The sequence below is a fragment of the Clarias gariepinus genome, chromosome 3 (genome assembly GCF_024256425.1).
Source record: "Clarias gariepinus isolate MV-2021 ecotype Netherlands chromosome 3, CGAR_prim_01v2, whole genome shotgun sequence".
In the NCBI taxonomy this organism is placed as follows: Eukaryota; Metazoa; Chordata; class Actinopteri; order Siluriformes; family Clariidae; genus Clarias; species Clarias gariepinus.
The window spans coordinates 40,842,501-40,857,372 of NC_071102.1; the positions used below are offsets into that span (position 1 = coordinate 40,842,501).

The 14,872-nt window shown below is 40.8% G+C and overlaps 1 protein-coding gene across 1 annotated transcript in view; it reads right to left on the reverse strand.

Annotated features, from left to right (window-relative positions):
- Positions 1 to 14,872, reverse strand: part of tmem163b (transmembrane protein 163b) — a 51,009-nt gene that overhangs the window by 13,433 nt on the left and 22,704 nt on the right. Inside the window, exons 3-5 of the mRNA XM_053492792.1 lie at positions 12,867 to 12,910; positions 12,660 to 12,751; positions 1,302 to 1,398 (exon numbers count right to left, since the gene is read on the reverse strand). Coding sequence (XP_053348767.1) covers positions 1,302 to 1,398; positions 12,660 to 12,751; positions 12,867 to 12,910 — 233 coding nt within the window. The remainder of the gene's footprint in view (positions 1 to 1,301; positions 1,399 to 12,659; positions 12,752 to 12,866; positions 12,911 to 14,872) is intronic.

A 14,872-nucleotide genomic window follows, 5' to 3' on the forward strand; every position in this document is an offset into this window, starting at 1 on the left:
CAGGAGAAATCCCTTGTTTGGCCAGTTTGGTGCTGAGCTAAGACCAAAAGGCTTTCTGCTAAAATACCCTACTGTGTATGATTATGAATGCACCATTAAAAATAGCCCTGGCATACATCCATATTTATGAGGATAACTGGCCGTTTCATTCCTCCTGAGGTCAATGCACAGGACACCTGATTTTCTTTTTTTGAGATCTTGGTCAGTGAGGTCCCAGTTCAGGAAAGCTTCTCTCACACAAACCATGGCTGCACACAGCATTATTTAGTGCCTCATTAACAAATGGGTCCAGGAACAAAGACACCAATGGTAATCTTTCTGGGGCAAGGAAGGTGTATGAGGAAACTGTTCCTGGAAAAGTTCTTGAGGGGCAGCAGTTCATCACGAGCATGGTGGGAGAAAAAGTGGCACATCTTTTTGTACAGCAACACCTCAGATGGGAAGTTTCTGTACTCTAGCTTCATAAATATAAAAATATCAGCTACAATTCTGACATCCTTGCTGCTACTGAGACTTGCAACATTCTAGTGATGTTGTCAGCGTTCATCATCAGTTCACGGATCATAATTAACAGTCTGGTTTGCTGGGTTAGAGCTAATTGCATGACATTTTAATCTGTGGCTAGATAACAGGATGACAGCGAGTGACAACGACCTTCTGGACTACCGGTGTGTTAGATAAGATGCTCCTGCGTGATCTAGGCACTGTGATTAACTGTACCTTGGAGGAGAGAAAACTGAGCAGGCCCTACTAATATTTGAACACGTACTGTCGTGCACCTTCGCCCCAAGGTAATGGGTTAGTGGTGTGAAAAAGGTCTAGCCAGCAAGACTAAGCCACGGAGGATTCACTGGGGAAAGTGAGGAACCGAGGATGAGGCAGCACAGTAAACTCCTCATCGATCTTATGCGGCGTAAAGGGACTTCGCATCAGGACTTTCACCAAGCTCATCAATCTTTATCTTATTCATGCACAGAGTGGACTATTTTTTCATAAACCCTGATACTACTCTGCATACCCTTGCAGTGTTCTCATCATGCTAAGCAAGGACAGTCGAAGGTGGAGTACTTTTCCATGGATGAAAGAGTTTCCAAAAGAAACGTTTATTTAACAATCAGTGATGGTTTGACATGTACTGTAAAACCCCAGCAGCACCAGGCTACCACTATGGTTTCCTTGAGTACTGCCTTTAACCCCTCAAGTGCTCAGATGTTTAATGGGATGTATGTATGCATGAAAGTACGTCACCCTGGATAAGGACATCTGGCAAATGCTGTAAATGTAAATGAATGATTTCTTACCACTTCAGGGAGCACTTTGATGGCGAGAGCGTTGATGGCCTTAACCAGTATGGTTAGAGCGGACAGGACAAACACCACTCCCAAAACCACACAAGCTCTGTAGAAAAACACACAATAAGTTAGCCAAGGCAAACATGACAAAAGATCAAGTTATTAGACTAAATCTGAGTTTTGAGTACCATCTTTAGTTTGTTAACACAGTCCAAGCCTCAGGCACTTCCGAAATAGCATCACGGCCACACCAGAGCTAACAAGGAGAAGGATCGATACATTTATTTTAATTCTGAATGTATATCCATGAACCTCTGGACTATTTTGGTTGGTTGCTCATAATTTTTTTGTGCAATGAGGAACAAAATGTGATAAGGGTGCGCTCATGGAGGTAACTTCATCCTCTCCGGTTAGGAGCTGTTGGAAATGCAGGAGAGAACTGGATGGTGGGGCAAATTTGCACTTAAACAAATGGGGGAAAATTTATATTGTTTGTAAGTTCCTGTTATCACTTATGCTACAGCAAGCCTCTCTCGTGTCAGACAGAAGAGTTGTTGTGTAACTGCTCCGTCCTTTAGACATCCCCGACACTCCATCATCTGTCCCATTAGCCTCATGCTAATGCTGACCTTTAGGCATGGTGGTTAAGGTTGAAAATTCAAAATGATTCAGTGGCTGACAGATTATACCACAACATGTTTATATGTGACCTTTATAAAATGATCCATGACTAGAGCTGGCATGTCAGGGTGCTCAAAGCCACGATGGAATGCATCCACTGGAGGACAGATCAACGATTTGGTAATGGATATTGTCGAATTTCTACCAGTGTAGAACTGAAAACCTATATCTATTTTCTAGATATAGATATTTGCTTGGTGTATTTACCAAAGTAATGCTAGAAAACAGAGATGAATACTGTGCACTTGGATGTGCAAGGCATCGCGAACATTAAAACTAAACAAATGTTAAACTAAAATCTCTTAAATGGGCCCGGCGCTGCATGCAGTGGCTGGCTAGTATGGGGTGTGACAACTGATCGGCGCTGAAGCTCGAACCCAGATCCACAGATCAACAACCTAGAGCATTAGCCGCCTGAGCCACCACTCCCATATCTTATGTTCAATCTATTCTTATTATAGTTCCCCTTGAAGGAAGCTCAAGCAAACAACTTAAAAAAATATATCCATATAGTGTAACTTGCCTGGTGATGTTCTCTCAGTCATCTTGTTTTCCACATATACGTGCCATTATCACTAGATTATGGGGGGGCATTAGGGTCAAACTTGGTTAATTAACTTGCATAAAAAAAATAGATGTCTAGATTTTTCGCAGACGTTAACGTGCTAATATTGTCATCCCTAGTATTAACACAAATTGCGATTCACTTAAACAAACTGTTGCTACTGTTTTTTAGAACAAATTTATGGGCTCTAGAGTTTTATGTTTATCAATTGAAAGTAGCAATTTAGGTTAGATTTAACAGCTGAGGTCAGTTATGCGTAAAACTCAAAATGCGCCTGCACGATATTGCTTTTATATAACAAGAAATTGATGTTGAGTAAAATTTCGGACATGGTATGGCCAAATGTTCTCTTTAGTGTTGCTCCACTAGCAGAAATATATTCTAAAGTTCTGGTAGAACTGCCATCCCTTCTTCCTTCCTTCAGATCTTCATCTGACATATTTTAAGCCATGGAAAGTTTATCATCAGTGCCCTTGTTTACTGGCTGCTTTGCGTCATCGGCGCTAGCAAAAATCAACTACGCACAGAAGCCAGGTGTTTGAATCGTTACTCATACTGTATCCAACGTCATGCATGCTAGAAGAGTGCAGATGGCCTTCACAATCAGTGAAGGTCAGTACAATATTAATTAAACAGAAAGAAAGAAAAAAACTAGTTGATGTGACGAATCTCTCTAATGAATAAAAGATAAGTTCCCGGCTTTCGCTCTGGTGCTCCAGCAATAAGCATGCTGAGGATGCTTGGGAACAGGTTATTGCTGAAGATCAGGGTTGTGCTCAGAATCCTGACAGCTTCATTACAGAGAAAATTGAGATGTTACTGGATACAGAGTTTCTATTTTGAAAGGTCAGATTACGACTTCACTTTTGACTTGGATTCAAATGAGGAGTTGTACTTGATACTCGATCTAGTAAACACCTTTATCGCATGGACCATGTACAAATTAGACTCATTAACTTTCTTCGAGATCCCATGTAAATAGGTTTTTCCTAGAAGAATATACATATGCTTAGTCTGTTTTAACACCAAGACATGAAATGCTTTGGGAATAGCAGTCATGCGATAACAGGACCTAGCTCGCTTCATAGACATTCCACAACATACAGTAAATCTAACTGTAAACACAATCTTTAGGGAACTGCATTTTCCTGCCCCGCTGTGAATCGTTTCTCACTTTATCTGGTCTGGTCAGGCTTCCAACTTGGCTACATGTAAGTCATTATTAGCACATGATCTACTGTAGCTAGCTAGTTAGCCCATCTGACATCACAAAAGGGACGTTACGTACCGGATTCCAGTGAAAAACAAATGCATCTACAAATTCCCCACAGTCAGCATGCAGTGTTTTGGAAGAACTAAGAAATTATATAAATGGTGTGGTGTGAAGTGTGAAGTCTGAGCTTTAACTACATCTGTACACATTAGGTTTAGATTCTTAAAAGTCAAAATTACGGTGCATATAAGTGCGTAAAGTGACATAGATTTTGGTCGTTATAAATTTTCCTGCGCTGCACACCGATCATGATTTTTGTAACCTGAAACTTGTAATATAAATAATTTGGGTCAAATTTCACAACCCTCGATCCATCCAATGGCTGCATCCAAAATGCATTCTAAAGGGCAGAGACTCGTATGAAGCTTCTGCGGTCCCACTGAGCTAAATCAAGTTGGTATCATTCAACGTTACAGTGTTTTACTACAAATTTTTTACTCTTTTCTTGTCCTGGAAAATGTATCAATGGTGTTGTGCCAAAAGGTCAATGGCTGCCAAAACCTGATTTCGAATTCACAGGAGTGCGATCTGATTGCTGTGGAGTCCAATCAGATTTTGGTAGCCACTCTCTTTTTGCCACAACACCATGGGCGCGTTTTCTTTGAACATATACCGTAACTTTAAAATATGCCAACTTGATTTATCTCAGTGGTACTGCACAAGCTCATTATGTTAATTTCTTTTCCTTTTAAGAACCTGTACATTACAGGTAACATCAGGGTATTGTATATAGTGTCGATGATGGTGCATTTACAGTATACAGTGTGTGTGAGAAAGAGAGAGAGAAAGAGAAAGAAAGAGGGAGTAAGAGTTGTGTTAATCATAATCTCATATTATTTTAATGTATTTTAGAAGTCAAGCAACATAACCGGAGATGATACACACTCACGCCACTCTCTGTTTAAACCTCTGCTGTCTGGTTTCCAGTTCAGGCCAATACGGTTCTAATTTTTTTCTCTCGAAACTGTGGCCGATGGGACGATCCTATCTAAGCTGTGTCTTACCACCTATTTAAATCTGTAAAGCCAATCACATGTCACAAAATGCTTTTCTTTCCTTAAAAAAATTCCTGATCATTATTCATTAAGCTGCTTGTACTTACAGTATATTCACAGATGCTCTTTCTTCTCCTTTCATTCTCAGGTTTTATAAAAAATTAAAAAAACACACACCATGCGAAATTCACTGTAGCCAATATAATGACAATAGGAAGAATCTTATCTTATTTTATCTTATCACACACATTATATCACGGTTATAAAAAGGCATGTCTCATTCCAGTTCTCCTTAATGAGGCTTAATGTGTTTGAGTGCTTGCTTTATCTCAGGGTCACTGGGTTGAGTTTTGCATGTTATCCTCAAGGGTTTGCTCTAGGACCTCTGTTGTTGTTTTTTTTGTGGACTGAATTGACAGGACTGGTTCGACCCTAGCAGTTACAAATGATTACTCAAGATGTGTATTCGTGTGTGTGTGTGTGTGTGTGTGTGTGTGTGTGTGTGTGTGTGTGTGCTGTAGTTTTGTTCCACTGCACTAATGAATGTTGTATAAAATTAAATTAATTTGGAGTCGAGGAAAACGCAGCTGCTGCAAAGCCACCAGCTTAAAGGGAGTCCAATGAGCTGAGATGAAAAACGGCGGTGTCGTTTTATTCCACTTCACAATGAGTCACAATCGCATTAACCCCGGAGTTTAATACAGCGCCGTAAGAGGACACGAGCTCAAATAGTCTAATGTGCTACCAGTCTGGCAGTAAGACCTTGTGCTGACAGGAAATACCTTTCCCTCTGAAGAAGACGGGTCTTACCAGCTCTTCGGCTGATAGCTGAGCTGTTTGCTCGGGCTCATCGTGGCTGAACACTGATGGGGAATAATTAGCTTTGCTTTTGAAACCTTTGCAGTCAAAGTTCTTTCACTAATCATATTCGCACACGCCCACACATGCTCATCCTGCCAGCGAGTATTTGGGGATTTAACTGCGCTGGATTTAATTCAGTCGGACCAGAAGAGTCATAAAATGTGTGTGTTTTGTCAGATGGTTCAATTATGAAAGGTTGGGCAGGGAGTGTGTTTACACTGTTTGTTAGTTCAGAGTGAGCATTAGTCAAGTCTTAATAAACCTAGGGCAGCCCTTCACTTCCTCTTACTCTATTCAGCTGTAATTGATCTGGTGCTGTTGTTGTTTACTTCTCTGTTCTTCACTCGTCTATTTCTGACAGTTATAATAATACACACTGTTCCAGCAAAACAAAAACAAAACAAAAAAAGATTTAAAACATCCTGACAGCCGTGTAATGGCATGTATTTATGCAAAAGGCTGGCAGGTATCCTTCCAGAAGAAGCGGACTACTGCCTGTGTTCTAACAAGGTTTATATTTATCATTACGCCTACTGTATTTCATAAAGCTTCCTAATTATTAATACATTGAAAACTAGCTCGAAGGTTTAAGTAAAGCTGGGCGATATGATACTGATTCAAATTCAAATTCAAATTCAAAATCATAACATTGATATTGTCAAAAATGACATGAAAATATATAATGGTGTTCAAGTCAAACCGGGACTTTTGCACAGAATAACAGAGCACAGTTATGAGAGGAAAAACTCCCTTTATTTCTCTTTATAATCCTTCAGCTTCACTAATGCACTTGCCCCAGCGTTTCACTTTTGCTTGGATACCATCAAGGTAGAAAGATTCCTCAGTATGCCACAGCCATGATGGACTGCCTGCTTCATGTCTGAAACGCTGGCCTCCCAGGAACTCCTTTAGTAGCCTGAACATGTAGAAATGGCTTGTAATGAGGTCAGGACTGTACTGGGGGATGCGGCAATAAATCCCAGAAGAATTCCTGCAACGTGCAAGTGGTGTTGGTGAACGACGGTGGCTATATAAGTTATCCGGCGTTTTTCAAATATCATTATTTATCGGGATCAGCATTCACAGACATACCGTTTGCACCATTCAATTTTTTTGTTAAATTAGAAATTTTATCACAAGTCCCGGTTTGACTTGAACGCCCCTCATATTGTGACCATTTTAGGATTTCTTTTTTTCCTTCTTTTTTTAAACAGCAACTCTTTTGATGTTGTAATTTAAGATTTTAAACTGTTTAAATTCTTTTTCTCGTCTGTCAGGATGTCATTAGCTCACGTCTAATTGCAGTTCGGGACAATCTAGGGCGTCATAGACAATGGGGTTCAGATTATTCCTCCAGCATTGATTCTGAAATGTCTTCTTCCTGCTACAGACGTACCCAGATGTCATACTAATTTAATCACTTCCATTTCTTTCACATTCGTCCTCAAAACCAAGCCACTGTTTAACCTGAACAAGCACAGCTAGAAGCTTCTCTCCCAGTTTGATCAATAAAAGTTTCATTTACGCTCCAGAAATCATTAGGATCACCGATGTCTGAGAGGCGGCACACGCTTGAAATGAGCACAGTGTGTGTATTCTACGCGTTCCTCTGTCTCCTTCCTGCCTGACCTTTATTGACCTTTTCCGCACCGGCTCACCAAACAAAAAATTATCCACACAGGCTCCTGGGAAGAATGCCGGTCTGGTTAAAGAAGATTTATTCTAACACAATAATTAGGGCTTGAGAAGAAGCCACCAGGTGATGCAGTTGTGATCCAAAGGTCAAAGCTTCATCTCTCAACTTCTGATATCTGAGACTTTCAAAGAGGCTCTGAGGGTTTAGTCTCTCCTCCAACCAAAGCGTAATGTACACCTCACAGGGAACATTCTGTACGCTTTAACGGTAGGTAACGCACAGGTGGGTTTGCTGCACATTTGTCGTCTCTTCCACAAGGTTTAAATCCATCCGATCCTAACAATATGTTAATTATTCCAACAATGAATAAAGTATATTTTTCAGAACAGATGAGCAGGAAAAAACAAGATTATTAAAAAATACGGCAGAAAGGTAACAGACAGCATCATAGGAATAATAATAATAAAAAAAAGAATACAATAAGAGGGTGAATAAGTCGAATAGGAGTGTTAATATAATGCTATAGAAGGGGAGTCATTTACTGTCCTGTATGAATTGGGAATGTTATTGATAAACCTCTGTTTGATTAACTGCCAAAAAGAACTGAACCGATTAATATATTATTAACAATAATGCTTGTTTTACGTCATATTCCTCTGTAGCTCTATTACCATGTACACCACAAGAGGGTTCAGGCAATGCACATTGTATTTTTAGCAGCAGTGTTTTTCTTCTGAACGAGGTCAGAGAAAGACACAAAGTGTTTTCGACGGCCTCATTTTTTTTTTCCGAACAGAAATAACAGAAAACTACAGACTTTAAGTTCTTTAACGCTTTAAATGGAAGCCCCACAGTCTAGTTTCGAAATTTCCATCTTATTATAAAATATTCTAATGGCAGTCATATGTTTACAAATTTCTAACCTTGAGTTACTAATTGCTCTAATTGAAACTTTCTTAGTCTGGATGAAGCCTTGGAAAAAAAATAATCGATATTTATCTGCATTGAGAAATTCATATATATCTTTGTTATATATCAATTAACCTGATCCACTTGCATGAGCAGTTGATATGGACCAGCAGCTAGTGCAGAGTGCTAACCTCGATAATGCATATGTATGCTAATGTTAGCTTAGCTTAGCTATCCTTAACTAGCTATCCTCCTTACATAATTACTAATAACTTATAAGCACATACACCTGACCCTACTAATTAGAAATATACCCTGATACAGGCTCCATGCTAGTCCACTGACACCTGTTCTATCATATATAGAGTAGTGTCATGGTATTTTTGACAGTACCATGGTGCTTATTTGCATAAGCATAAGGTTACATTTACCACACCACAGTACATGGTTTTAGCATAGTACAATGAACACATGTATAATATATATAGCGTGGTACATGGTTCTAGCATAGTTGGCATGTTTTCCCATTGCTTGGTTGGTTTCCTTCTCCCACAGTCCAAAGCCATGCAGATTTTGCTAACTGACATTCCCAAATTGTCCGTTAGATTTAAATGCATGTGTGAATGTTGACCTGAGGTCCTATCACGGTTGTAAAAATGGGAATGAATACAATGAGAATGAACACCATTGGCCTCCACCATCCCTCATTGGACTATAGAGGTTCTCTGATGGATGAACGGACAAACATACAGTACCATATTAGATACCTGCTGAAGTTCACCAATACGTACCATGGTATTCACCAAAGTACGGTGGTAGACACCTTAGAATTACCATAGAGGTTACTCAAGGAAGTGCCGTATGACCTACCTGAGGTTTATTATGGAACGTAATCTAGTTTATCATAGGAAAAATTTCGTACAGCTGATGAACTCCAGACTGATTCAGCCTGTCTACAGTATAATCCATGACAAGTGAATCTTTTAGCAAACCTACACGGATAAATCAGTGAAATTAAATAGAGAGAATAACTTGTCTTATAATTCATTTTAAATGATTAACGAAACAGCAAATCAGAAATCACAGCCAAGCTAAAAGGAGAAAACAGGAAATCAAAAGATGTGAGAGTATGCTGGGGAAAAAAATACACCACAATGGAATGAGAAAATGTAACAACATCGAAAAAGAGGCTGACGTTAGCTTAACAATGAGCTGGGTTGATCAGACGACAGAATTTCTCCTCATTATGATAAAAGCAACTTCGCTTTATATTCTTTAGCGTTGCTGATTAGCTAGTTTGCTAAGCAACGGAAATCTCAACTCAAACGTCACCTAATGTTTGTTAGCTAACACCGAAAAATACCTCCTTCTTGACAGCTGACACTTGTTGTTATGGTAACCCCGACCCTCACTCTTCATCATCCTCAGTTCCCTTCCTCGAGGCTGCCTCATTCAAAATGCACTATTGACTCAGTTTTGTCCTCAGTCCCTAATTTTCTCTGCATCATTCCTCACATAGCTTCATTGCTCTGTCCAGTGATTTCTCGACCTCCTTTTCCCTGTTCGCTCACTCACCTCATCACTCACTTGCAAATGTGTGTGTGTGTGTGTGTGTGTGCATAAATCTGCTGGCTAATGAAGCAAGTGACATGGACAACCCGCTCCTGTCATTAGAGGCTGTTTAAATGAGCCACAGCCACTCACGAGGCTCTAGTGTGCCTTTCAGAGAGCCTGGTTCTACACTCTCTTCCTCTCTTTCTCTGTCTCGTTCTCTGCCCATCTGTCTCCATCGTTTTTATTTTATTTTTTTTTCCTGGCGAAAGAGTCTCCTGGTGCTTCAACGACTGCAACCCGAGCCCAGCCATGCGGTTTCCCGGCTGCTTAAACGGAGCTATAACACGAAAGCTGGAGAATGTTCAACTTCCAACGCTATAGAGCTGCCAGAACCGAATCGACACTTTTCTTCCCTTTTTCTTTCCTTTCCCATCACCGTGTGACAGAAACGCGCTACACTAAACTACATCTCAGGTTCCAGTCTCAGCTGTGTCATGTCTCATCTCTCATCTCTTTCTCTCTATCCCCCATCCCCATCTCCGTTCTGCTTCTCCACAGAATCCTCAGGAGACTGTGGCTCGCTTCGAGCTCCTAGCACACATTTCTTCACTCCTCTCTTTTTTTCTTCTCCATCTGTCTCTGCTTGTCCTCCACTTCCCAGTCTTTCACTTAGCACACAAAAGCCTGGCTGACCTTTAGTCGCTGCTATTCTCTCGCCCGGCTCTGATAACACTCACTGGATCGACTACCACCCACAGGAGAGCGTGCATCTAAGAGGTCCAGCTTCTAACTGAATGCCCCATGAGACACATGCCACCCGACTCTTCTCCTGCATCTTTTTAAGAAATAGAGGTGATCATCCACATTCGCTGTCATGGACATGAACTAAACATATATTCAATATTTAATTAGTTAAGGATGTTTAATTATGCATCACGGTGGCTTAGTGGTTAGCACTGGAGCCTTGCACCTCCAGGGTCCAGGTTCGATTCCCACCTTGGGGTCTGTGCCCATGGAGTTTGCATGTTCTCCCAGTGCTTGGTGGGTTTCCTCTGGGTACTCCGGTTTCCTCCCACAGTCCAAAGACATGCAGACTTGGCTAACTGGCATTCCCAAACTGCCCATAGTGTGTGTATGAGTGTGTGTGTAAAAGTGTGTGTGCCCTGCACTCAGTCCAGGGCAACAATTTACTTTCTTATGGATAAATGCACCTTTTATTTATTTAGCATTTTTAAAGGAGCCTCCAGTGTACACACACCGATATTCTTTAACCTCGATCGAGGAAAGCCTACAGGGCTGATTTTCAGTTTCTATTTAACGTAATGTAGGTAATAACCATAAAAACCTGCTTGTTTTATGTGTAACTACCTAAGGGTTAGGGTTAGGGTAACCTTAACCCTAACCCTATAACTGGATAAAAAGTAAAAAAAGAAATAAACCAAAACCCATTACATTTTTTTTTTAAGAAGCAAATACATTTTTATAACTTGAAAGCAGTAACTCTACACACAAAATCCCTTTATTATTATGTTTATCCATTTTATACTACATGGTGTGTTCAAGTCAAACCAGGATTTGTGGTGAATGGAAACATGAAACCAGTTGACATTTACAGAAGATGCCTGATCCTTAAAAACAGCTCACAGAAGAGACGCATCTGTCTTTCTGAACTGTACACACAATCATTCACCAACACCACCTGCACATAACAGGAACTCACCTGGGAGTTATTGTCACATCCCACTGTATAGTTCTGACCTCACTCCAAGCCATTTCCACATGTTTGGGCCATTAAAGGAGTTCCTGGGAGGCCAGCCGATCATAACTCTTGCGCACTGAGAAAACCATTCTCCTTTCTATCAAGAGTCCCAGTTTGACTTGAACGGGGTTCCAACCTTTCACACATCACAAGCATAAACACCAATCAGCCTACAATACACGTCTTGAAACTGAAAAACTAAAGCACCTGATGGAAAGCTTCTAAACACATGCATAGAGAGAACATGTACAGAGAACAGAGATGAGATTCAAACCCACAACCCTGTAGATGTGAAGAAACAACGCTACCCACTGGTTGATCTTTCTTATAAATAAATTGGGCCTGCTGTTTTAGCCTAATGTCTAACAAACTCACTTTAAGTATATGTGAGTCGCCTTGAGCCTATCCCAAAAGACTTAGGGTGTTCATGAAGCAGGATGCACCCTGAACGTAATACCAATCCATCGCGGGGCACAAACAAACTCATACGTACTACAGGATATTTGGGAAGACTAATTAGCCTAATCTGCATGTCTTCGGATCGTGGGGGGAACCAGACCGGAGTACCCGGAGAAAACCCACCAAATACATGGAAACTCCACACACACAGACCTGAGACAGGAATCGAATCTGGAGGTTCGAGGCCACAGTGTCGACCACCACACCACCGTGCCGCCATGTTTCTTTTATTTCACTATAAAAACACATCATTGTCTTATGCAAGGGTATTTGCGAATACCTTCCGTGAGATCAGACATCCACACCGGATCAGTTAAAAACACCTGAGTGTCCCTTAAAGCACTGTTCAGTAAATGAGTAACGGCGTAATCCTGGTTCACTTAACACCTCGGAATGATGGCGATCAACTCATCCGAATCTGATTGGATCACGATTCAACGTGTCTTAGAGCAAAGTTCATAGCTAAGGAATAAAACAAAAATTTCATACAAGCACTGAGCTATATTCCAAATGCTGTTAAAACTGTGTGCATGTGGCTGCTTATATCTGAGCTGCTTTGGCATCTTATGTGTCCAATAGCAACCAAATGTGGCTTTAATTCTCAGTTCTCTGAATAGAAGCGAGACGAAATCCACTTCAAACACTTTTAAGCGCCGGTATGGTCTCGGTACTCACATGTGCTCTCTGTGTGCCGAGTGCACGGCCGCTGCGTTGCTGTAACGCCACACCACGATGATGGAGCTCAGGACGTCTAGTGTGGCGTCAAACTGCAAAGCAACACACAAACGATTGATCGGTGCGAACCACAGGTGCAAAAATATCCTTAATGCGATGTGGGGGGAAAAAAATAATCAGTGTTTGGGTAAAAATAGAGTTACTCACAGCAAAGCCGAACGCAGAGGCGCTGCTTCTCATCGTAGAAACAGCTGGAAAAGATGACAAAATGTTCGCATCAGAAGTCTGCTTTCACCAGGATCAAACGATTGGAGAGATTGTTTACAGATCAAATCAAACAAGCCACAACATAAAGCTTTACACTGCTACGGCTGTTAATTATGGAAATGAACTGCATTTAAACAAATGACTTAATGACTTCCACTCAAGTCAAACTGAGCGGAAATGTAAAGTAGAGACTCGATTGGTACAAAAATAAGATGACGATGATCATGTGACCGAGGCTGATCCTTTAACAGTCCATTTGTAATTTGAGTGAGTGACTCAATCTGCGATAGTCAATACTAATAAAATGGCAGCACTCTCTGCACTGAACTCGAAGCAGCACTAAAAGACTTCCTGCTCACTGAGAACAAAGAGTCACACCTAAACTGTACGTTAAAGGGATGGTTTTAACATGAACTTCAGGCAAACTCAGAAGGACTTTTAGTTTGTCCAAACGTTGAGACGAGGTTAATTTGGCAATGTTACGGACATTGAGACACTGTTGTTTCTGGTTACTGAGATGACGTCTAAGGCCTTGTTCACACGGGCGTTAAGTTTTTGGATAAACGAACGTGTTTTGAATGTCCTAGACGTTTATCTACGCTTGATTGACTTCTACACCGGTGTTCGTTTGTCTCTGTCTAACGTCAGCCTGCAGCCCAAATTGTAGTTTGTGTGTTAACCTGTGGGGGCAGTGTGTCGGGTACTGGATATGAAAGCTCGCCGCTACCGGGTTCACTCTCTGACTGCACAACGTCGGATTAAAGGAAGTTTTTTTTGTGGTTTATGAAGAAATTAAAATCTCCGCGTAAGTTTTTCATCAATTAATTTTTTTTATTTTGCCCTTTTCCGCATTTCCCTATGTATAGCATGTAGGATCATGGGATATATCCGGTCCTCCGAAGCGTAAAATGAGCGCGCAGAAAACGAACTAGAAGCGGTTTCCTTGCGTTCGTTGGGTTTTGAACGCCAAGAAAAGCTGCATGCAACGTTTTTTTAATGCCGTATAAACGCGCAGCCGGACAAACGCACGTCACCAAAGCCCGTGTAAACACTCTCATTGACTCCTATGTGTAGAAAACACCCGCCGCTTGATCCGCGCTTACCGGACGCTACGAACGCAAGAAAAACGCTCGATTTTAACACCCGTGTGAACAAGACCTTAATGACGAAGATCTAACGGCTCCAGTACCATGATGCAAACATGACTTCAAAACACTATTTATTATTTATTATCTGTCAAATGAAGTACAATATGGCTGATAGCGCCTTTTTTTCTCGTTCTATCTGCAAGAAAGCCTGTGCCCTGACCGTGTTCCAAACCCAGGTCTCAATAGTACAACCATTTTACCAAATGCTTGCCAAGGCTCGATGAAAAACCTGCCATTGGTGATAGTAAATCTACATAAATAAAAGAAAGGTTTTTCCTGTACATTGGTCAAACCTCGCTCTTTCGATGATATCTTTACGTTTCATATATTAGAGGACCAGAAACCTGTCTGTATGTCTGTATGTCTGTCCAGACAGATTTTGTTACAGCATCACACAAAACTGGATGACCAGAATTTATTGAAACTTTGCCAGTCCTTGGGTATTTGCCTGAAGTTAAACCTGTGCCATGAATGAAATCAAAATGTTGAGTAGAAAAGAAATTATAAGCAGTTTTGAGCCAGATTATAACCGACAGCGACAGCTTTGACAGCGTACTGCTCACACGTCAAACTGTGGGCGCGTCTTAAATCAACTGCTGGACAGAATTTATTCAACTTTTTGCAGTAGTTAGATATCTGGTTAAAGTTTAAGCTGCACCATAAGTGAAATCAGAATGTTAAGTAAAAGCGATGTTATGAACAGTTATGTCCCAGATTTTAATAATCTACTTTAAAATAAGTTACTAATGTGCTACTCGCTCAATGTGAACAAACACCTGCATCAATAGATATTAATTA